The sequence below is a fragment of the Tubulanus polymorphus genome, chromosome 3 (genome assembly GCF_964204645.1).
Source record: "Tubulanus polymorphus chromosome 3, tnTubPoly1.2, whole genome shotgun sequence".
Classification (NCBI taxonomy): domain Eukaryota; kingdom Metazoa; phylum Nemertea; class Palaeonemertea; order Tubulaniformes; family Tubulanidae; genus Tubulanus; species Tubulanus polymorphus.
In genome coordinates this window covers 16,452,118-16,476,986 of record NC_134027.1, presented here as the reverse complement: position 1 = coordinate 16,476,986, position 24,869 = coordinate 16,452,118, and the positions used below count along the sequence as shown (strand labels likewise).

The 24,869-nt window shown below is 39.0% G+C and overlaps 1 protein-coding gene and 3 long non-coding RNA genes across 4 annotated transcripts; 2 read left to right on the top strand and 2 right to left on the bottom strand.

Annotated features, from left to right (window-relative positions):
* Window positions 1-8,749: 8,749 nt before the first annotated feature.
* On the top strand, window positions 8,750-10,244 carry LOC141902819 (uncharacterized). Its single transcript, XR_012618949.1, has 3 exons — window positions 8,750-9,302; window positions 9,569-9,737; window positions 10,103-10,244. It is a non-coding gene; the product is annotated as an uncharacterized LOC141902819 (long non-coding RNA).
* A 550-nt stretch (window positions 10,245-10,794) lies between these two features.
* LOC141902129 (uncharacterized) lies at window positions 10,795-18,129 on the bottom strand. The gene is made up of 8 exons (XM_074789768.1): window positions 18,118-18,129; window positions 17,834-18,025; window positions 17,276-17,359; window positions 11,665-11,734; window positions 11,505-11,589; window positions 11,343-11,425; window positions 11,146-11,216; window positions 10,795-10,858 (listed from the first exon to the last, which is right to left on the bottom strand). The coding sequence occupies exons 1-4, from the start codon at window positions 18,127-18,129 to the stop codon at window positions 11,678-11,680; spliced, it is 345 nt and encodes a 114-aa protein (XP_074645869.1). The 3' UTR covers window positions 10,795-10,858; window positions 11,146-11,216; window positions 11,343-11,425; window positions 11,505-11,589; window positions 11,665-11,677.
* Window positions 18,130-20,192: 2,063 nt separating this feature from the next.
* On the bottom strand, window positions 20,193-22,215 carry LOC141902028 (uncharacterized). Its single transcript, XR_012618882.1, has 3 exons — window positions 22,037-22,215; window positions 21,137-21,239; window positions 20,193-20,900 (listed from the first exon to the last, which is right to left on the bottom strand). It is a non-coding gene; the product is annotated as an uncharacterized LOC141902028 (long non-coding RNA).
* Window positions 22,216-23,323: 1,108 nt separating this feature from the next.
* On the top strand, window positions 23,324-24,504 carry LOC141902823 (uncharacterized). The gene is made up of 3 exons (XR_012618950.1): window positions 23,324-23,386; window positions 24,200-24,260; window positions 24,341-24,504. It is a non-coding gene; the product is annotated as an uncharacterized LOC141902823 (long non-coding RNA).
* Window positions 24,505-24,869: the final 365 nt, after the last annotated feature.

Sequence of the window (24,869 nt, the reverse complement as noted above, 5' to 3'; positions counted from 1 at the left end):
GACAATTTAATATTTTGGTTTTGTCGCCCGCGATAATTCATTATTTTGGTTTTGTCGCCCGAGACAATTCATTATTTTGGTTTTATCGCCAGCGACAATTCAATATTTTGGTTTTGTCGCCCGCGAAAAATTCAATATTTTGGTTTTATCGCCCGCGACAATTCATTACTTTGGTTTTATCGCCAGCGACAATTCATTGTTTTGGTTTTGTCGCCCGCGACAATTCATTATTTTGGTTTTGACGCCCGAGACAATTCATTATTTTGGTTTTATCGCCCGCGACAATTCAATATTTTGGTTTTGTCGCCCGCGAAAAATTCAATATTTTGGTTTTATCGCCCACCACAATTCATTACTTTGGTTTTATCGCCACCGACAATTCATTGTTTTGGTTTTGTCGCCCGCGACAATTCATTATTTTGGTTTTATATTTTATTTTTGTCGCCCGCGACAATTTTTTTTTTTGGTTTTCTCGCCCGCGACAATTCATTATTTTGGTTTTGTCGCCCGCGACAATTCACCATTTTGGTTTTTTCATCTGCGACAATTCATTATTGTGGTTTTATCGCCCGAGACAATTCATTATTTTTTATTTAATATTTTGTTTTTGTCGTCCGCGACAATTTTTTTTGGTTTTGTTGCCAGCGACAATTCAATATTTTGGTTTTGTCGCCCGCGATTATTCATTATTTTGGTTTTGTCGCCCGAGACAATTCATTATTTTGGTTTTATCGCCCGCGACAATTCAATATTTTGGTTTTGTCGCCCGCGAAAAATTCAATATTTTGGTTTTATCGCTCACGACAATTCATTACTTTGGTTTTATCGCCTGCGAGAATTCATTATTTTGGTTTTGTCGCACCTGACAATTCATTATTTTGTTTTTGTCGCCCGCGACAATTCATTAGTTTGGTTTTATCGCCCGCGACAATTCAATATTTTTGTTTTATCGCCCGCGACAATTCAATATTTTGGTTTTATTACCCGCGACAATTCATTAGTTTGGGTTTGTCGCCCGCGACAATTCTTTTTCAGTCCACTTGGGACTTCAGTCCCAGCGGGCTATTGCGTTAACTCTTCGTCCGTCCGTCCGTCCATAGACGGAATCCAGTTATTTTGGGAAATTTTGAAGACGCTTCAAGGTAATGTCTTGATATTTAGTTTATACATGTATCTACCCTAGACACATCGTCAGCCCAAAAACTGGCCCTGTCAGATTCAAGATGGCCGACTGGCAGCCATTTTTGTTTACCAAAATCAGCACTTTTTAAACATTTTCGAAGTTTTCGTGGGAAATTTTGAAGACGCTTTGATCAATTACCTTGATCTTTCGTTTATATTTGAATCTACCAAAGGCCCATCAGCATAAGAAAATTGGGTCGATCTGACTCAAGATGGCCGTCCTATGACCTTTTTAGTGCCCAAAAATTTTGGCCAGAATTCTAGGTCACGAAGCTTCCTACTGGTTTGCCATTTCTCATTGCAATTGCTGATGGGTATTCTTTAGAGAGGGATGTTTTATACCTGGGACAGGTATTTTGATCAGCCAATTATGACGCAATTGGCGGCCATCTTGGTGTCATCAGTACTCATTCGTAGGTGGGAAAAAGTTTTTCCACATTAAATTGATACCTAAGCATATTGTGTTACTATATTCAATTGGAAAGTTGTAGCCCATAACGTGCTCTATGATTTTGGTGAGTTTCAAGGTCATTTGTTTTTGTATGTGGCCATCAGGGGGCGTTGAATAATACAATAACTTAGTATTGCTATATTATATTTGTACGAAGGCATATTTTGTAACCATGATCAATTGCAAAGTTGTAGGTCATGACATCCTCTATTATTGTGGTGAGTTTTTAAGGACATTAGTTATTCCATATAGTCACCAGGGGGCGTTGAATAGTAGAAAAGCTTAGTTTTTCCTTATTAGATTGGTACCTAGGCATGTTTGTTACCATGATCAATTGCAAAGTTGTAGTTTATGACATCTTCTATGATTGTGGTGAGTTTTTAAGGACATTAGTTATTCCATATAGTCACCAGGGGTCGTTGAATAGTAGAATGGCTTAGTATTTCCTTATTAGATTGGTACCTAGGCATATTTTGTTACTATGATCAATTGCAAAGTTGTATTTCATGACATGTACTACGATTGCGGTGAGTTTTAAGGTCATTGGGTTTTGCATATGGTCACCAGGGGGCGTTGAATAGTAGAATAACTTAGTATTTCCATATTAAATTGGTAACGAGGCATATTTTGTTATCACAATCAATTACAAAATCATAGCTTCTCACATGTTCTATGATTTAGGTGGGTTTCAAGGTCATAGGTTTTTGTATATGGTCACTAGAGGGCGTTATGTATTGAAATTGTTAGATTGTTGAGCATTTGAAACCACTTCCCAAGTGAGCATGATGTCCCTGGACCCCTAGTTTGGTTTTGTCGCCCGCGACAATTTATTATTCTGGTTTTGTCGCACGCAACAATTCAATATTTTGTTTTTATATCCGCGACAATTCATTACTTTGGTTTTATCGCCCGCGACAATTCAATATTTTGGTTTTAACGCACGCGACAATTCATTATTGTGGTTTTATCGCCCGCGACAATTCATTATTTTGGTTTTATCGCCTGCGACAATTTATTATTTTTGTTTTGTCGCCCGTGACAGTTCAATATTTTGGTTTTGTCGCCCGTGGATTTGTCGGAACATTAAGTTTTTGGTCGAACAGTGTGTTAAGGTCGTTTTGGAAATTTACTCGGTCTGGTATATTGTGGATTACTGTGTATGTCATTTGTCAGGACATTAAACAGAAGATGACTTAGGATACTACCTTGCGTGACTCCACTAGTTAGACCGTCTCATTCCAAGATGAGGCGTTCCGTTGATTTCGGTTACAAGTTTCCGTTCAGAGATAACTGCTGAGCCATTTGGGCAACCTATCATTGATACTGTTTCCTAATAGCCTGTTTAGTAATGGCTGATGTTGAGCCTTATCAAATGCTTTGTTGAAATCCACCGTTGAACAGGATTCTAAGACTGTGCAGAAAACCCGTTATCGCTGCTTTGCAGCTATATTTATTATTATTATTATTTTTTTTTTCCACACATTTTTTGTCAAAAGTACATGACTTACAAAGCTTTTTTACATTACCGCTGTTGCCGATACAATCCGTCTAATATCATTCAGCTCAGTTCGATCTACAAATACTCCGTGCGAATTTTGAAGAATCAACGTTACAAAAGCACTGTCGGGCCGTAAACATCGAAAATTGAGCCCCATTCAAAGAGCCGACATGTTTTTCTAAGTCGTCTTTCCGAAATCTACCGCACGTTTATTGTCACATCGATTATCAATTCAAGCATAAATTAACAAATTTATTACCCAAAGATTGCACATTCTGTCGCAGTTTTTAAAAACTAATTTTAACAGTAACCCATTTTCCTCATCAGATTATATTACTGATACACAGGAAATTTACTACTTTAGATTTTAAAAGCACTGTCGAACCGTACACATCGACAAATCGACGTGTGTCACTACATCGTCGTTCCGGGAATCAGCTGCGAGTTTCTCCTCATTCTGAGAATCAAATCGAGTTCAAATTAATTTATTACTACCAGTGATTTGGCTGCGGGCGTCAAGCAGTTAATTTAGCAATACCTATTTTTCTTTGCCAAATTTACCGTGTTTTTACTAAGATAAATCATAAGTGTACCGGGGAGTCGTAGGCCTTAACTAAACACGCCGAAGAGATTTAGCGGAGAAAAGCTGTTATGTCGACGAGGTATCAAAATAAAAGAATATTATTACTTTATTCGGCCGCGGGCCTCCATATCAATACCGACAATACTCTATATTTCCTACAGTACATACCGATCATTGTCAAATCCACAAGGTATTTACTAAATACAAGTATATAACACACTCCTATCCGTATGCTGAACTCACACTTGACATTCGGAGTAAGCGTTCGCAGTGGGGGAAAGGAGATCGTTCGCTGTGTCGCTTGAAGTGTTTATCGAGTTTTACGCGACCTTATTAGCTTTAGTATGGTGGCTGATAAGATAAAAAACACGAATATGAAAATAAGGGCGACATTACGACAAAACTAACGCGAGAAAACAATGATTTTGATTTTGTCGCCCGCGACAATTCATTATTTTGGTTTTATCGCCCACGACAATTCATTACTTTGGTTTTATCGCCAGCGACAATGCATTATCTTGGTTTTGTCGCCCGCGACAATTCTTCTTTTTGGTTTTGTCGCCCGCGACAATTCATTATTTTGGTTTTATATTTTGTTTTTGTCGCCCGCGAAATTTTTCATTTTTGGTTTTGCCGCCCGCGACAATTCAATATTTTGATTTGATCGCCCGCGACAATTCAATATTTTGGTTTTATCGCCCGCGATAATTCATTATTTTGGTGTTTGTCGCCTGAGAAAATTCATTATTTTGGTTTTATCACCCGCGACAATTCATTATTACGGTTTTATCGCCCGCGACAATTCATTATTTTGGTTTTGTCGCCCGGGACAATTCACCATTTTGGTTTTGTCGCCCGCGACAATTCATTATTTTGGTTTTGTCGCCCCGACAATTCTTTTTTTTTGGTTTTGCCGCCCGCGACAATTCATTAGTTTGGTTTTGTCGCCCGCGACAATTCAATATTTTGGTTTTATCACCCGCGACAATTCAATATTTTTTTATTTTATCGCCCGCGATAATTCATTATTTTGGTTTTATCGCCCGCGACAATTCAATATTTTGGTTTTATCGCCCGCGATAATTCATTATTTTGGTTTTATCGCCCGCGACAATTCAATATTTTGTTTTTATCGTCCGTGACAATTAATTATTTTGGTTTTGTCGCCCGAGACTATTCATTATTTTGGTTTTGTCGCCCGCGACAATTCATTATTTTGGTTTTATCGCCCGAGACAATTCATTAATTTCATTAATTGCTAATGACTTAAACCGGACGTAGGTCGGCTTTGCGATGGCTTGTGACTCACTGCGACGCCATACACTGCGACCGCCAGCGACGATTGTGTCGCAACGACTCATCGACCTACGCTCCCTTGCGACGGGTTGCGACTGTCAGCAATGCCAGTCACAAGGAGTCGCACGTGTTCTACTTTCTGTGACGCGACACGACTGTCACAACCGACCTTCACGCTCTTGCGACTGGCAGAAACTAGTCGTACACAGTCGCTGACAATCGTATCGCAACCGACTTGCGCCGAAACTTACGATGCAACGCGAGGATCGCATCGCGTCGGAAGGCCGACCAACGTCCGGCTTAAGCTTACTGCGGAGCCCCAGAAATATCTTTTTTTTCGTTCATAGGACCTTTCGCTTAAAAATTCTTTCGTCGGAACAAAATTTATTTCGATTGAACCAATTTGAAAAAATCGTTAGACCAAAGTTGAAGAAACTTTTTTTGTCCAAACGAAAGGTTTTTTGTTCGAACAATCGTTCGATCGAACAGAATCGTTTTAATTTGAACAGAATTTCCTTGTCAGAACATCAAGTTTTCGTTCGAACAAGTATATTGTCAAAAGTCTTTTCTCCAAACCAAAATTATTAAGTATTTCGTTCAATTGTACAGAATTGTTATCATTCAAACATTCATTCGAAAAAATTGTTTTCGATCAACCAAATTTTTTTAACCGGGACAAAGTTTTTCATTTCAACAATAACATAGCTTTTTATTCGAACACATTTTTTTGTCAGAATGAAGAAAAGTTTTGGTTCAAACAAAAAGCGTATTGTTTGATCAAACAGAATTGTTTTCATTCGAACACGATTTTCTTGTCGGAACATTAAGTTTTTTGGTCGAACAGCGTGTGAAGGTCGTTTTGGAAATTTACTCGGTTAGGTTTATTTTGGATTACATGTCATTTGTAAGGACATTAAACAGAAGACGACTTAGGATACTACCATGCGTGACTCCACTAGTTAGACCGTCTCATTCCAAGATGAGGCGTTCCGTTGATTTCGGTTACAAGTTTTCGTTCACAGATAACTGCTGAGCCATTTGGGCGACCTATCATTGATACTGTTTCCTAATAGACTATTTATTAATGGCTGATGTTGTGCCTTATCAAATGCTTTGTCAAAATCCACCGTTGAACAGGATTCTAAGACTGTGCAGAAAACCCGTTATCGCTGCTTTGCAGCTATATTTATTATTATTATTAGGGTTTTCTGCCTTTCGTCGAAAACCCTTTTGTAATTCTGTTGATTGTTATTATTATTATTTACATATTTTCCACTTTTTTTTCGCGGTTCCTGAACTTCGCTGAAAAAGCTGAATCACTGAAACGCTGAAATAAAAACGCTGAAATTTCAGGGAATTTCCGAAAAACGCCGAAATTTCAGGGAATTCCCGAAAAACGCTGAAATCGTGCTAGGTACCAACAATACACGTTTTGAAATATTTTCCGGGCCGGTGTCCGCTGCCGAGTCCTGAACCGTTTTTTAGTCTTTACCTTCGGTTACAGAGACACGCATGGACAGTATGTGTGGAGTATACTTCTAGAGGGCCACTTGTTGGACAAATTAATTCGCTTGAAATCCGGATTTTTAATGCATACAGGCAGCATAATGAGGAAAACCCATTCACAAACCGTGCAAGCCAACTTAAACACTATGCTCAATATTCCCTGCAAGACGCTAAATATCTTATTTGAACGTTCATGTATAAAACATGGAGCAACTTTTCTTTTGTCAACACGTTGATGGGCGACGGACTATGTCACTATGGTATTCTCTGAAGGAGGTAAATTAAATTTGACAGCTAGTTATATAAATGATGCAGCTTTTGGACAAAAGGGATCTAACTAAATTTCTTTTTTATTCACTGTGGAATGGAATGGAATGGATTGACGCCAATGGCATGCAGTAGGCCCCTACGTATGGGTCATACTGATTAGCGTCAACCAATTAATCTAAATCGGGCTAACCATTCAACAACTGTGAATAATTTATTTGCTGTGGCGTGATAATAATTAGTTTTTTTGAAGAAATGACATACCAACTGTTAGAAAAATGTACCGATTCTTATTTTTAGACTACTACTGAATCTTTAAAAGGAGGAGTCATAGACAAAGTTGATTTGCTTAGCTGGTGACACTTCTTGTCAAGTACATCATCTCAAGTATTGGGTGTTTTGTAAGTTTAATTTCAGTATTTATTTACTAAGTGCTGTTCTCTCGGACCTCAGTGCTTTCAAACTAGGCCCACCCCATAGGCTATATAGTCCAGGGTGTATTAGCCACTATTATTTTATATCCGACTAAAATGCACCTTTTTCTATTTTTAGATTCAGGCTTAGAATGTGCAAATTTTTTGAGATACTGAGAAATCAGATGGCACCAGTAAACTTCAACTGCGAAATTTGCAGCAGGATAGCTGAACGACACAATTTTTAAAAATAAAATGGCTATTCGAATGCTATTTCAATAATAACTTGATTCAACCAGAGAGAAATAAGTCAATTGCGGATGTACAGTACACCCACTTTTCTTCCCTGTTTCCTGGCACCAAATTTTTAGTCTTAAGCTAAGCGATATTCTAAGGTATACTAGTGGATTTCATTAGAATATGAAGCAATGGAACCAGAATTCTAGCCAGAGTTAAGCGAACTATTGATTCTGATATAATGTAAGAACTGATTTCCTTTGTATACTCTTGCAGAATGTGTTATGTATTATTTCAAGCTGTTAAATAATATAGTTAGACAAATGTCCAATTATTGGATCTTTCTTGTTGACTCGTTTAATTTTGTGAGTTAAGAGTTCCAGTCAATCCACAATGTGCAGTGCCTAGCCTTCATCTACACTAAAGCCATGCCTGTGTATGGGAAAAAAATATCGTTCGACTCCTATAGGCCAGACACATCAAAGCATGCAATACATTGCAGATAGTAGTCTCCGGCAAGTCGAAAGAGAAAGTAAACCAGGTTTTACCCCGTACCCTACCCGGGAACAAAGACACTTAAAGATTCCTTCCTCCTTGTAGAAATTGTAGAAATATGGCACCCAGTTGTAGCAATGCTAAGTACAGTATACTATGACGGTTGAACCTTTATTAACGAATTTCAATGACACCGAAAATAGAATCAAAATAATCATTAGTTCCATGCTAGCACTTAATTTGGGTTATCAGGTTCAGCCTAACTGTACTTTCATTCAGCTACTACTTGTATGAGACTTGGCAATGATAAGTTGCAAGAAATCACCAAACATAAGAAAAAATATTGTGAATTAATATTACTGTGATTAAGAATTTATTCAAATGAAGTGATAACTTCATTGTTAGATCGTACCGGTATATGCACATAAAACTATGGCAAAAAACACATCTGACAATCCACGCAATCCGCAATCGATCAAGTCGATCATGACGACGACCTTAAGGCATGTCTCTGTAACCGAAGGTAGAGCATAAAACACGGTTCAGGACTCGTCAGCGGACACCGGCCCGGAAAACATTTCAAAACGTGTATTGTCGGTACCTAGCACGATTTCAGTGTTTTTCGGGAATTCCCTGAAATTTCGGCGTTTTTCGGAAATTCCCTGAAATTTCAGCGTTTTTATTTCAGCGTTTCAGCTTTTCAGTGTTTCAGCTTTTTCAGCGAAGTTCAGGAACCGTTTTTTTCGCACATAAAATTCATCTTCTATCAGATTCGACAACTAACTGCTTCTAATTGAAATGTAGAATTCTGATAGTAATATAACACGCATTCGCTCCGCGTAGATTATATCTATGCACTCTCCGTCCTATTTTAAACTTAAAATTACTTACTGAAAGATAACACCGGATGATAGTATAGCAATCGCGACTCGCCCCGTCCGTTACTCCCACTAACGATAATAACAGCGTCATATCTGTGGCATGGTGGATAAGGTGTTTGACTCCCAACCGAGAGGTCGAGGGTTCGAATCCTAGCGAAACCATGCATTATCACAGTACAGCGCCGGGGCGCTACAATTGTTTTATTAATGAAACAACATGGTGGATCGGTGAAATCATTTTCGGCTTAAATTTATCGCGAGTTTTAGCTTTAGGACTTTAATGAATTTCACGAAACCATGATTTCTAAAAATGAGTCAATTGATTAATTCTATTCGTAAATCAATTTACGTTGGCTACATTTCCTGAAGATTTCGGGGTCAAATCAACGTGATATGGACAGAAATTGTAGGAATTTTCACACGGAATTTTACTTCCGCGTTCAGTTGACGACTCGGATCGGTGACAACGACAGCGGAGTTTATGTATTTTAAGGTGAGAATCCGTTAACCAGGGAATGTATTAAATGATTTCTTTAATAATATGAGTATGGTAGCAAATGAGTAGGCCTACTCGGTGAAGCAATGATCATTGTTGGCTACTTACTTAATGCCTAACTTTTTTGGGGGATGCGCCTAGAATAGATTTAGGCCCTAAATATAATGGGTAGAGCCAGTCAGTGGAATGCCTTATAGCAGCTAGTTATGGCCTGGTTTACACTGAATGTGCATGACAATTTATTTTGATTACTTTCTTTCCAGCTATTATTCGTGGAATGAACTGGTCACTACGGTCTTCAATTCCTTTGCGGATTCTTGCAGGAATATTAAACCACAGTGCGCAAATGTATATTTCAAATTAGGCTTTTCGACATTGACAGCCAAAGACCTAACTTAACACGCTAACTGAAGCGCAACTGTCTCAGATGCTGTAAGTACTTGACGTTTTGCGTAATTTTTTTTTTTGTAATGCAATATTTGGATTAGTAATCAGTCGTGCTAACGAACATGCAGAATTGGATTCATTGTAATTATGGGATGATAATTCATGGGCGTCACGAGTCCTGCGACATACCCTTGATATGAAGCTTTTTTAATGTTAATCATTGACTTGTTTTGGAGTAAACTGAATAGCCCTTAAAATACCAATGCCACGTGGCTTGGTGTCTATGCTCTACGAGACTGTAGTAATAGATTTTCACAACAAACTCATGATTTCAAATAGTCTCCTAAGATATCTATATATTATTTCGCTCCTTACCTAAGTAATGCTTACATTTGATTGCTTAATTACAGATGGAAAAAGGTTAGATGGCATGAAAATCGACTGTGGCTGACTAATTGGCGCGAGTAACCAAAAGGCTTCAATCATCAGGGGTAGACAAATTAGCCGAAGATGAATGAAAACTTCACCTTGATGATCATCAGTTGATTTTGCTATAATTATTTGCCTAGATATATCCTTCATTTCAAAATCGGTCTTCAGTAGAATTTCTTTCAATAAAATATTTTGAAGATTGAATTTGAATTGATCTTAAAACCAGAGAAAGCATTCAGAAATTTAGAAAATCCTTGACTCATAATCAAATTCTGTGAAGTCAGTTAAGGTCTTTTTGGTCGAATCAAGCCGAGGGCTCAGGTGACTAAAACTCAATTCCTCACTGTCATATAATGCCGAGTACGACGGAGTTTACACACTGAAACACGTTGGGCTGTGTAAGTGTAATTTGGATAAGTCCACAATATAATGACCGCCCTGCCCCGCTGCATCTGAGACGTCAACAAGTTAGACTGTATTGCTTCGATGACAAACTGACTCCTACGCAAGATGACCATCCAATTCAAATGTAAATTAAGAAAGAAAACAACAAAACTAGTTGTGTTGATCAACAAAAATAAATCAATAGTTTATTACAATACTTCAATTTCAAAATAAGGATAGGAAAAAAGTGAACAATAAGTGTGTTTGCCATGTGTCTTTAAATATTTCCCAAGAATATGTCTTTGTCTGGCCACCACCTGCCTCGACGTCAGACTTTTTCGAGATTTTCGCTAAAAATACAAAACAAGACAAAATTGATGGATGGGAATCATACATGCTACATTCACTTTTACTGCGAACATTGGAATGAGCTAAAGCAACTTTCTAGGAGGAAAAATTGAGTCAAATGATGTTTCAAAATCTGGACGGGAAAAGTTTTACTGAATTGTATGGCTAATGGCAAATACATGTTTATATTGATAAGGTAAATATCTGTATAAAAGGTTGTATAGCAACTTGAATTGAAGGATTAATGCAATAGGTCTCTTATTCTAAAAGACGAGTGAGCCATACTTACTAGATTGGTCATGTGAATCAACATCAAATTTAGAACTATCATCCATTTTTAGTTTTCAATCAAAGACCAACCTATGAAATAAAGTACATATTTTTCTGATAACAACCTGGAATGAATTAAAATAAATCTGAGGAATTCACCAAATTTCTGTATCGAACCCCTAATAGGGCCTATATAACCTATAGATTGATACTTACATACGACAAATTGACGAAGAAACTTCATTTGACAGTATACAAACGCGCGGACAAACTCCCAAAATGAATCATGTCCTATTCACCTAGAATCAAACAAAATACAACTAAAAAATTCACAATACAGATTTCGGTTTCGAATCATTCAAATAGCTGTTTACTTACATGAAACGAATTATCAAACTACTTCTGCCGACAGCATACCAACTCGCTGACAAACCCCCAAAATGAAACGTGTCATGATAAACATCTGGAATTAAACGTAATAAAGCTACAAAATTTACAAAATGTCGGTTTCGAATCCCTCAAATAGCCTTACACTTACAAATGATGGATTATCAAACAACTATGAACTCCCACAACGCCACATGTCTTTGATAATCGACAGTGAAAACCTGGAATTAAATGAAATAAATCTTAAAATTCCGATTTGAACCCAACGTAGGCCCTCTCTCTACTTGTAGGCCTGAGATCTTGAAAAAGGATAAATAATGTTATGATGAAAGAGGCATAATGGTTCGGAAAAAATTGAATTCAATATGGCTCTTGGCCCGGCAAAGTTTGCTTTTGAATTTTCCTTTTGATTAGGCCTACGTAGTTACACATTTTAAAAGCAAATGACATTTTGCATCAAACTAAATGCGGCTAAAAGCTTGAGGAAAAGATTCGTTTGAGTCGTAAAATTTATAGCCTAGAACCAATTTCTTCGTCAAAGCGTGATGCATAATTTTGACTGGGTCTTATTTCCACGTGGTAGTGGACAGAAAATTTGAATAGGCCTAAATAATAGAATAATCTTTCTTAGGTTTCATGATAAAGATGCAGCATTAACATAGATTAATGCTTATCTTTTACAATTTGGCTTATGTTTCAAAGGAAAACGCCCACAGTTGGTCGAACAGGGGTTAGGCATTGATGGTAGAGGGGCTGTGTGTGTGCTGAAACAGAGATCATGCTGACTGGAGATAAAAATGCACGGGAACGAGTTTGTCGAGTGGAGCTTATTATTCCCAGGGATAGTATAATATCCACACTGATCAGTGGTTTCTCGTTCCGCGGTTATGTAGTGATTGGGGATAAAAAACGAAACCCGGAACAAGTAGCCACATACGCTGGTTTTTTTTTGAATATCTTAACCCATCCTGTATTTCATTGGCTCATTCCCTCCACTGTACAAGGCACACCTGTCACACTCGACTCCCCATCTTCCGCAAACTAAGAAGTGACCGCGTCACTAGTGTCACATGATCAGTGTGGATAGTATAATATCCACACTGATCAGTGGTTTCTCGTTCCGCGGTTATGTAGTGATTGGGGATAAAAAACGACCCAACCCCTTACTGATAACCACAACAAATACTAAAAACCTTTCCACAACTACACCCAAACCCCAACTATACTAGGCCGAGTGAAACGAAGCCAAAAATCAGAAGACAGAATATGCATCCGAAGTCGATTTATTTAGACCCGCCTTAGAAATCGGGTATATTAATATACAAAATTCGTATTAGCGTCTAGTTTCTTATCGATATAAATTGGTTTAAAAACATTGGTTTAAACCCGCTTGTAGCATTATTAAGGCGATATGATTCTACACTTTTATCAGTTAACTGTCCCATAGCTTGACCGAGAGAGTCAGAGACTTTACCCTGCATCACACAAGCATGTTTGGTGTAATGCTTCGCCATGGACTGATGCTTCCAACCAATATAAGAAGTCACCTCTTTAGATGTATGGCCCAAAGAAGCCAACATAACGGAGCATCCAACCCTGAAACTATGCGGGGTCTCACCGTCATACATACAAATTTCTTTTAGGTAAGTCTTCAAACGGCTTCCCACCGCATTCGAGTCGAGTCCGTTATTAACGATAGCGCCCTCTTTATTCGTTATCCGGAATAAGTAACCCCCTCCAAGGTCAACTCCAAGCGCCTTTACAACAGCAAAATACCTTTCAATCGCCAAAACCGGGCACAGAACCGGGTTGTTAAAACGAGTAACTACGGATGTCAAAACCGAACCATCCCGCAGTGTTTTCCCGAACGTTAGATTTAAAATGATTACCCTTCCATCGTCACTCTGAGAGATCCCATCTGTCAAAAACCGACCTAAGTCTGCCGCCCTATGTCCTGTTAGAAAATCAAGTTTGAAGAAAGTCTGGTCCCTTGCTAAATTATACTCCGTTACCGCGGGTAAATCTGGGACACCCAAGCGTTTATCAATACAGAGAATCATTGCCGTCAATTTGCTAAGGTACATTGGGACGGCTTGTTTAGGGGTGATCATGGCCACCGATTGCTCCTTCTTAGTCACTCTCAGGTATTGTTTTACCTCTTCTGATATGGTAGGATTCCCAGTTCCGCGTTCGGGATGCCAACAGCCAATTTTACCAATCGAGTTAAATATTGCCCTTATCTGACCCAGATAGGAATCGACCGTTCCGGCTGCCAGTCTTTTGGGGCATAAACAAACACCGGTCCTTGGTGAGGCCTTCGAGACTGCTTTCCAACCTCGTACCGGACAGGTTAAAGAGTGTACTACTGTTTTACCCCGAGCATCCCTGAATACCATGAACCTACAGATATCCCTAGGTGATGCCGTCAACAAGGATCTCGATGGGCGCAGTGACCTGAGGAACAAGACCAAATCTTCTTCCAGTTTTGACTTCTTTCGGCCATAAACAGAGTTGCGCTCACTCTCTGACATAGATTTTAACCGGGCATCCAAATCTTTTAATGGTAAGGCTAGCAATGTACCGTTCTCGCCATCCGCATTGCTTAACTCTGAACCACAATTGTAGCAGAAATTTGAGGGCTGTCGCGAGCGATGTCCACAGTCCGCACAATGGTTCTCGTGATGCAGAGACAGATCCTGTAAAATATGACAGATCTTAAAAGAACCATAACAAACGAGGTATATCAGAAAAGACAAAGCGTTTATTAACGTAAAAGCAGAGTTATGCATCCGGATTTTACCGTGCATAGATCAGAGTAGAAAATAAAGACCACCGTTACGCAACACCATGTTATCGCTCAGGAAAACATGTCAATTTAATCTTTCAATCTAATCTATCAAAATCTATCCTATAAACAAACAGATCCCACGGGATGCCTACTGTATCCTCCACAAAACCTTTTTTAGTCGGATATTTCAAAACACCCACATCTCCCTTTTTGCCAAGCAGGCGACGTTTGGATGCATGAGAGGTTACCAAAGGCCACCAGAATGGCCTCGGAAAGTTTTCTGGAATGACGATAGATGCTTCTTTGACTGCGTCTGCCAAGAATCGTAAAACCGCCGGTATCTTAGAAATTGGCGGAAACACATATGGATTAACCTCGTCGCATAGATTTTGTGCGAGCAGATCTACATCACTAGAATCAGTAGATGGCGTTGGCGTAAAATGTCGTAGTGGAGAGCCTGACAAATCTACCATTACGTTCGAATCAAGTGCCATCAAATCAACCGAGTGTCCGTTTTCACCCCCGTATTCACGTTGCACGAGCTGCCATATACGCGGAGATAACATACATTCCGATTTTCGCAAAATTCGCGAGGGAGCGTCTGCTAGATTCTCTTTTGACGGTACATAATGCAATTTCAACAACACATTTTGTTCTGCTGTTAGTTCAAACAAAAGTTTAATTGCTTCTGACAGATCATGTGATTTGGAACCTTCACCAACCCATGCCACAATCATAGTTTTATTATCTACAAAAGCGTCTACTCTACTGTCTCTAATTTTATCAGAAACCACCATTAAAACGTTTTTAAGTGCCAGGGTTTCCTTTATTACAATGGGTTTTTGTACCAGCTCCTGTGGCCAATAATCGGAGGGCTCAAACCTCTGCTCACCAATCGTGACTATCCCACCCCATCTATAAGAGGATGCGTCCGTATACATCTGAATTCTGACATGCCACTCTTGGCGCCACCTTACCACCCTTGGCAAACATTCAATTATCTTCCAGTACTCTATCTCAGTTCTGAGATTGCCCTCAACCCTAATGAGTCTCGAGTTTCTGAATGCCTTAGAAATGGCTAAGTTTGACTCCCTTGTATAAAGCTTCGCAGCTGGTACAACCAACGAGAAGGATATGATCTTACCCACAAACCGCTGGATGGTTTTAATGTTAACGAATTCGGACGATAAAATATTGTCCCTTAAAATGGCAAATTTTACCACCTTATCATTTGGGATCTCAAAACGTTCCTCTATAGTGTTAACAAATAAGCCTAAATGCTTTAATAACTGACACGGTTCCAGGACGCATTTAAGGAGGCCTAGAAAATACCCTAGTCTTGTTAAAACTTGGGCCGTCATATATAGAGCTAACCTAGCCTTTGTGATGGATTCTAAACCCCTAGCCGAGGAACTTAAAAGCTCCCCATTTAAACGGTCATCAATGTATTGAGTTATCTGTACTCCTAGGTCTCGAAGGTAACCCGTTGCAACCAAGCCAGTTTTCTGGTATATATAGGCCGAGGCCTTAAAACCAAAAGGAATAACGGTGTAAACGTAATACCAACCTTTCCAGCTGATTCCCAAATACACCTCACTTCCCGGTGTTACCCTGATGTGGTCGTAGCCACTTTTATCATCGACAGAGGTCATAAACGCGCTTTTATGTAGCATGCGAGGTACGTTTACCAAAGTTTCCAAATGGAAAGGCGAGTCCCGAATCCATAGATTTAGAAATCGTTCGTCGTGGCACATTCTGGGTTTCGTGGGTTCAACCGTCAAGGGTATAACTAAATGCGGGGGTGGATCGACCCCAACCTTTCCCCAGACCTTGAGTGATCCATTAGCCACCCGACCTTTTAATGTTGTAGAAATGAAATCTTCAAATTGTTCGCAGTTTCCAGCATTCGGGAACACCGTTTTTGGGGGCGCATCACAATCATACGCTAGCCTTTAAACTGACCCTTAAACCTCTTAAAGAAATCTGGGATATGAACACCATCTCGCACCCAAGATAATATCGTGTCTGACAACGGATCCTCTGACTGCCGTAGAATAAATTCCCATTCCTCCAAATGGCGACTCAGTTCACCTGCGACGAAATTCTCCGGGTCCCTGAGGGGCAGGTCAAAAATTGTCAAATTGTTATACTTGTCCGCCGATTTCGAAACGGTCTCGGCTGAGACGACCTCAGGCAACGGTAACTGGACGGATGAACCTCTAGCACCAACCCAAAACACGTCTTTACACACAGGTATATTCAACGGAACAAAATCCTGAAAAGACACTAAGGTCCATCAGTCCAGCCCCGTTGCCAGCACGACATAAGCCGTGACAACAGACTTAGATAGCCTGTGACAACAAAGCCAACCAATCACAAACAACCGATAACAAAATGAATTATCCAACATATGATCAATTTAATGGAGAGAAAATAACCTTGTTTAACATCTTTAACAACACAATATAACATTATGTATCATCCAAAACTAAATTCAATCAGGTTCTAACTCATTTAGACAACCTCACTTTCAGTCTTCGTAACCACTTGTGGTTGTTTATTCTCAGGACAGTCGCGAACAAAATGACCCTCTTTGCGGCATAAGAAACAATTCCTCCTAGAACTTCTCCCTGCTCTCCTTGTACCATAACCTCGGCGCCCAACATATCCCCTGCCTACACCCGACCCACCCCAATAGCCGTAAGTTGGGTAATAATTGTTAGTGTGCGGCTTTTTAGCCCATTTTGCCTCCACTGATGCCACTTTTTCATCATCCGGGGAGCCAATGAAACGCCTACACAAAGCAGGTAAGTCTGGAGAATCGATATTTCTCTTGATACTTTTCAGTACAGAATCAAAATACCCTTTTTATCGGATCTGTGGTTTCAGCTGCCACCTCTACCAAGCCTTCCATACAACCGAGAAGGAAGTATGGATCAAAGAAAGAGCCCGGCCTTTGAAGCGCTGCCCTCACCTGCATCAGAGCGCTCTCTACTGAACGAGCTGGATGTGTAACCTTCTTCTCGAGTTCCTCCAGACGCTTTAACAATTTTTTGTCCTGAAACACACGAGATAAATACAAATATAGACTAGTCAGCATGACTTCGCAGTTAATAGTTTAAAAGATCGCCATGATTTCGGTTAACGAACAATCTATAGTCAAATCTATCATCCTAAATGTTTCATGCTTCTGCTTCATACCATTACCTACATCTTAATGGGTTATCTTTACATTCCATCTTGCATCTTACATTTTCAGAAGCTGTCTTTTAAAAATCTTAATCTCTATAAACTTTCTCCTCCAGTAAAGGAAACGAAAATCCTCTAACTTAACCAAAACAGATCCCCATTCTGTACCCACTAAATCCTTGTATGTACAAGGCCCAGAGCAATAAACCTTAAACGCACAGAGCTACACATGTTTTAAACAAATGTCTATTAATTTCCCAATAAATCTACCCAGTCCAGGCCTACCGACCCAGCCCGGGGGCTACAAATACAGATATAAAACTGAGAAAATAAAAACACTTACCGGTTCAGAAACCTCATCTGGGGTTACCGCATCACTCTCCGCACCGACCGTGCTTGTACTCGGTTCCTGAACTTCGCTGAAAAAGCTGAAACACTGAAACGCTGAATCGCTGAAATAAAAACGCTGAAATTTCAGGGAATTTCCGAAAAACGCCGAAATTTCAGGGAATTCCCGAAAAACGCTGAAATCGTGCTAGGTACCGACAATACACGTTTTGAAATAATATCCGGGCCGGTATCCGCTGCCGAGTCCTGAACCGTCTTTTAGTCTCCACCTTCGGTTACAGAGACATGCATGGGCAGTATGTGTGGAGTATACTTCTAGAGGGCCACTTGTTGAACAAATTAATTCGCTTGAAATCCGGATTTTTAATGCATACAGGCAGCATGATGAGGAAAACCCATTCACAAACCGTGCAAGCCAACTTAAACACTATGCTCAATATTCCAAGAATATGGTTTACTTCTATCGTTCATGTATAAAACAGGATTATAAGCAACTTTTCTTTTGTCAACACGTTGATGATGGGCGACGGACTATGGTATTCTCTGAAGGAGGTAAATTAAATTTGACAGCTAGTTATATAAATGATGCAGCTTTTGGACAAAAGGGATCTAACTAAATTTCTTTTTAATTCACCGTGGAATGGAATGGATTGACGCCAATGACATGCAGTAGGCCCCTACTTATAGGTCATACTAATTAGCGTCAACCAATTAATCTAAATCGGGCAAACCATTCAACAACTGTAATTTATTTGCTGTGTTGTGATAATAATAGGTTTTTTTTTTTTTAAATGACATACCAACTGTTAGAAAAATGTACCGATTCTTATTTTTAGACTACTACGGTATCTATAAAAAGAGGAGTCATAGATAAAGTTGATTTGCTCAGCTGGACACACTTCTTGTCAAGTACATCATCTCAAGTATTGGGTGTTTTGTAAGTTTGATTTCAGTATTTATTTACTAAGTGCTGTTCCCTCGGACCTCAGTGCTTTCAAACTAGGCCCACCCCATAGGCTATATCTCCAGAGTGTGTTAGCCACTATTCTTTTATTTCCTACTTTAAATGCACTTTTTTTCTATTTTTAGACTCGGGCTAAGAATGTGCAAATTTGAGATACTGAGAAATCAGATGGCACTAGTTAACTTGAACTGCGAAATTTGCAGCAGGATAGCTGAACGACACAATTTTTAAAAACAAAATGGCTATTCGAATGCTATTTCAGTAATAACTTGATTCAACCGGAGAGAAATAAGTCAATTGGGGATGTACAGTACACCCACTTTACTTCCCCGTTTTCCTGGTACCAAATTTTCTATCTTAAGCTAAGCAATATTCTAAGGTATGCTAGTGAATTTCATTAGAATATAAAGCAATGGAACCAGAATTCAAGCCCGAGTTAAGCGAACTATTGATTCTGATATAATGTAAGAACTGATTTCTTTTGTGTATTCTTATAATGTGTAAAGTATTATTTTAAGCTGTTAAATAATATAATTAGACAAACGTCAAATTATTGGATCTTTCTTGTTGACTCGTTTAATTTTGTGAGTTTAGAGTTCCAGTCAATCCACAATGTGCAGTGCCTAGCCTTCATCTAGTACTAAAGCCAAGCCTGTGTATGGGAAAACGTTGTTCGACTCTCATAAGCCAGACAAATAAAAACTTGCAATACATTGCAGATAGTAGTCTCCAGCAAGTAGACAGAGAAAGTAAACCAGGTTTTACCCCGTACCCTACCCGGCATCTTCACCTGTCAAGGGATTCGAACCCACTACACTAAAGCTGTTCTCCGAACCGCTTGACCTCGAGTCGTTACTAGCCGACCAGAATCAGGTCGGGCCAATCACAGCGCTTGTTACAAACGACATTTGGCATCTATGGAATTTCCCGGTTAATGGACCAATCAGCGAACACGTAGCGAAAACGGAAGTATTGTCGCGTGTTGATATATGACGTCATTCGCTAAAACGCCGGTAATGAAATCGCGCGTCGTGAGGCCAGGGGGCAGGTGGAAGCGAGTTAGGGAGCGATACTGGTCTCCTGGCAAGCGAGGATGCCTACCCGGGAACGAAAGACACTCCAAGACTCCTTCCTTGAAGAGATTGTAGAAATATGGCACCCAATCGTAGTAATGCTAAGTACAGTATACTATGACGGTTGAACCTTTATTCACACCAAAATAGAATCAAAGTAGTCATAAGTTCCATGATAGCACTTAATTTGGGTTATCAGGTTCAGCCTTACTAGCTGTACTTTCATTCAGCTACTACTTTTGTATGAGACTTGGCAATGATAAGTTGGAAGAAATCACCAAATATAAGAAAAAATATTGAGAATTAATATTACTGTAATTAAGAATTTATTCAAATGAAGTGATAATTTCATTGTTAGATCGTACCGGTATATGCGCATAAAACAAAAAACACATCTAACAATCCACGCAATCCGCAATCGATCAAGTCGAACATGACGACGACCTCAAGGCATGTCTCTGTAACCGAAGGTAGAGTCTAAAAGACGGTTCAGGACTCGGCAGCGGACACCTGCCCGGAAAGAATTTCAAAACGTGTATTGTCGGTACCTAGCACGATTTCAGCGTTTTTCGGGAATTCCCTGAAATTTCGGCGTTTTTCGGAAATTCCCTGAAATTTCAGCGTTTTTATTTCAGCGTTTCAGCTTTTCAGTGTTTCAGCTTTTTCAGCGAAGTTCAGGAACCGGCTTGTACTAGGTGCGGGCACTGACTTCCTTTTCTTCGGTACCTGCGGGAGCTTGTTCGCATTCTCGTTAGCGAAAATTATCAAGTGGTGCGCTAGCAGCGGACCTTCCTTCTCCCAGTCCACCAGCGTTAACAGATCACTCATCTTTTTACCAGTCAGTTAAAATACCGCATCATCCACATACTTCCTCGGTGCTGCTTCTAGTGGCTTAAGCCTTTCGAACCTAGCGAAGGCGGTAGGTCGATCTACGTTCAGATCTAACCCTCTTAATTTTAATAACATGGGGATGATGTCCACCGTTTTCAAACCGTCTGACGATTTTAAAACCACCGGTTCCATCTCTGAAACAGATAAGCGAAAAGAACATCAAAATTACTACCGCAGCGTACCAGGAATAAAATTTAAAAGTATTAGCAAACTGATCCTAACAACCGTCGACAAAGTTTAACCAAATATATACATGTGACCAGACCAGAAAAACGTAAAATTTTCGGCCATATGCCGAAATTATTTCTCTAGCCACCATCTTAAATTAAACAAGAACTAATACGACAGTAATACACTAATACAAACTCACCTTATATCCTCTGTACGATACACAGTCAAACAAGTCTAATACCACCGAATCTGAAATGCGATTCGACTAACAGGACTTGATGCTAACCCAACACTACCGCTAACTACAAAACGAGACCAAGAACTAAGTAAAACGTGACCAGATTGCCTTTACACGCCCAGTAAGATTAAACCGAATTTTGAATAGCCAATGAAATCCCACAAAAGAATTCCAAATCCAGACCTTGGAAATGCGCCTATGAATGAAATAAACCTAGCAAAATGCACGCACTGTGACTTACAGTATTTACCCACGTCCCAATAAAGGCAAAAGCAATCACGCATGTAGCACTGTAACCTAAATGTCATTGACGGTCAAAATGTACCAAAGTACCCTAGTACTTCTAACCTGACCAAGAATTTTGCCTCAATAAAATCACTATCAATCCATCTCCCGTGCTTCATCCAAAATACTGCACTTATCCCAGAAAATCTAAAAGACCATCTGCTCGTGCTTAATCCCAAAATCACGGTACAGTTTAACCCAAACATCAAAATCAGTGTTTCATCCGAAATGACTGCACCAAAATTAATAAACCTAGTGCTTCATCCTAAATGACTGCACTAAAACTAACAAAACCAGTGTTTCATCCGAAATGACTGCACCAAAAATAAATAAAAACCAGTGTTTCATCCGAAATGACTGCACTAAAATCAATAAACTCCAGTGTTTCATCCAAAATGACTGCACTAAAACTAATAAACCCAGTGTTTCATCCAAGATGACTGCACCGAAGTCTCCAAACCAGGCAAAAGGAGACGAAAACTAAAGAGGAAACCACAAACAAAATTCCAAAGAAAATACCAAATGCTACCGGAAAGGAACAACAGAAAATCGGCAAACGCAGGAGACAAAACTCACCACAAAACAGCTGACCACACACGTCCGATAGCTTCGAAAGCAAACTAAGAAGTGACCGCGTCACTAGTGTCACATGATCAGTGTGGATAGTGTACTATATAGTCACGTTATATATCAAAATGTTCCTTATTAGTTCTGCTGCATCGCTAAAAACAAATTGAGATAGGTTTCCCTGCATTTTTTACATATTACATCACTTACAACGATAAAGGTCCGTCGCCGACTGAAAAATTCACAAAAACTTCCGCATTGAGAGCGCCACCGCACCAATTCAAATTGGATCAGAAACCCTCCAGCGATGCACTCTATGATCTTTAGAACCTGTCTCTGCTGACTGGGAATAAGATATTTCTCAGCGCGAAGGGGGTGTGGGGCGCAGCGTCACCAGGTCCCGCTCCGCGAGGAAGCTAGATTTTCAAAGAAATGAGTGCACGCGACGGCCGTGACCACTTTTAGTGTCACTTATTAAGTCGAAATTCGACTTATTATGTCGAAATTCGACTTAATAAGTCGAAATTATGAAAAAAATTATCTCTTATGTCACCTAGGGGCTTCCGTATTATATAAAGCATTTTGTTTGAAACATTCTTTAATATTGTTTGTTGAGTTTAAAGCCAATTGTCGTTGTGTAATTCGATACTGGTCACTGACATCAAAGTTTTAGTTTCTGTTCACATGTTTCGACTTATAAATATCCAACTTGTATGTTCTATCTTTTAATACAGGCCATGTGATTAATTGCGTATCACTCCATTAGTTTAAAAAGAGAGCACATATTTCGATATTGTTAAATAATTAACTACATTTTTTTCTGTCACACGTTGATTTTTACCCATCACTTATAAAATTCAAATGTACGTGATGTATTCAGTAAGCTATGTAAGCTTGTTCTTAAAAATACACTATGAATTTTCAATTTGTACTGACCATAATAGTTTATTTTTCGTAAATAAAATTTATATTTTAATTAAATAATTTCAAAATCTTTTCTATGCCCTCTGCAACAGAAAGTTACTAAGGACTATTACATATTCAGATGTACGTTGATAATTGATTTCAATCCTCCCTTCAAATAATTATATGAACATTATTTCGGAAAATGCAGGTGGCGCACAATCATAATACATACAACTCATCAAGCTGACGAGTCGTTTCCGTAACCAATGTTACAGACGGGTAACCAATCTACTCGACTCCGCAGACAACTAAACGACCCGAGTAACCCCCAATTTGACTATAACTATAAATTAATTTATTAATTTCCCAGGGCGGCGCTGAAAACCAAGAAGTAATTTTGTCATTTTGCCGGTTTTGGGCCTCCGAAATCTCAAAGATTTGGAAGAATTTAAGGTAGAATAGACAGTTCAGTCATCCAAATACACAATAGTTTTAAAACCCATCTAAAAACGAATCGAATGATACCTTATATGTCTATATGGCATTGGAAATAAGTGAGATATTCCCAGTTTCTCGTACTACTTCAAAACTAATTTTATGAGCTAGCGTTTTTACCTTATTAATTTTGATGACTTTTACTCGAATATAATTGGGTTCATTCGAAATCTGAAAACATACGTAATTAGATCTTGTTCTCCTGTCAATTTTGATATATAGAATTATTGAATCCTGAAATGATGGACTATTATGAGAATAATTTGGCATAAGGAAATATTGAATTCGTTGCGTAATATGCCTAAACTAGGATTTTCCACGAGAATGGTGTAAAAGCGCAGGCGTTACCTCAATTTTGGCTCTGACACAGAAATTTGTGTGCAGGTCTTCGGGTGGTTGGGCGATTTTTGTAGGGGATTTCCCTTAAAATTCTGACTAATTACTGCGCAGTCACAGTAAACAATTGATTAATACTGACTCGAAAATGTGTGTCTGTCCTGTCCAACAGTGCCGCACCCTTGTTGTGGAAACGGCTAAAGGGAAATAAATTTGATTGATCTGTTTCTCGTGGAAAAGCAGCCTATGGCTCATTTTCACGCATCTCACATCTAATGTCGAATTCAGTTTTGTTTGAAAGGATATCAGGTTGTCTGGCTCAGTTAGTGTTTAGCGTAGGCCTACTAGGGACCTATGTATATTGTATTGGAAGATTGCCAAAAATCTTTGAATTGTTAATTTTATTTTAAAGATAATATATTTTTTGTTTTATAGGATTCGTCAGTTATTTGTCAGACATAGCAGATATTTTATAACCGATTTTTCCCATTCAAATGTAAGTTGTATCAAGCAGAAATTTGCATTTTTTTCATATTTATTTGTTTATAACATAATATTGACATTTGTTTATTTCAGGTAGATGGCAAGTAGCGTGCATTTGGTTCTGATGGTACCCATGGAATTCAGCAGTTGGTCTTCCATATCATATCAATACATTTTACAAATTAGTAACCGCAATTGCTCAAATGGCTTGTTGCATTCAAACCTTCTGTCTCATTGTTTTAGGTTGGAAATAAAAGATTGATGTACTTTCAATTTGCTTCTTTTTCTGACTGCGATATATATTACCACGTCTACAGCTCGTTGAACCCGGGTTTCAAAGTATGCGGGTTCCTATAAACCCAGCGTTTGCAGGGCTGCATCTACACTTAATTTAGCTCCAGTAACTGAATCCACATCTGTAGAGTTTTTCGTGAACATAGGTTCAATTATCAATAGGTTATATAACTCCTTTTTCAAAAACCTGGCTTTTTGCATTCAACCCGTGTTTCGAGCTTAGTGTAGACGCATAACCTCGGTATAAGATGCAAGTGTAGACGAAGCTTCTCTTATTTTCTTCTGATAGTAGGAATGAATAGGAATTCACGACTTCAGGAATTTTCCG

Coding starts and splice junctions, on each gene's coding strand:
- LOC141902129 (XM_074789768.1), bottom strand. Junction 17,360..17,833: donor CAGATGAGGTTTCTGAACCG/GTAAGTGTTTTT, acceptor CGTGTGTTTCAG/GACAAAAAATTGTTAAAGCG. Junction 11,735..17,275: donor TAGAGAGCGCTCTGATGCAG/GTGAGGGCAGCG, acceptor ATTTAATTCCAG/GTTTTCACTGTCGATTATCA.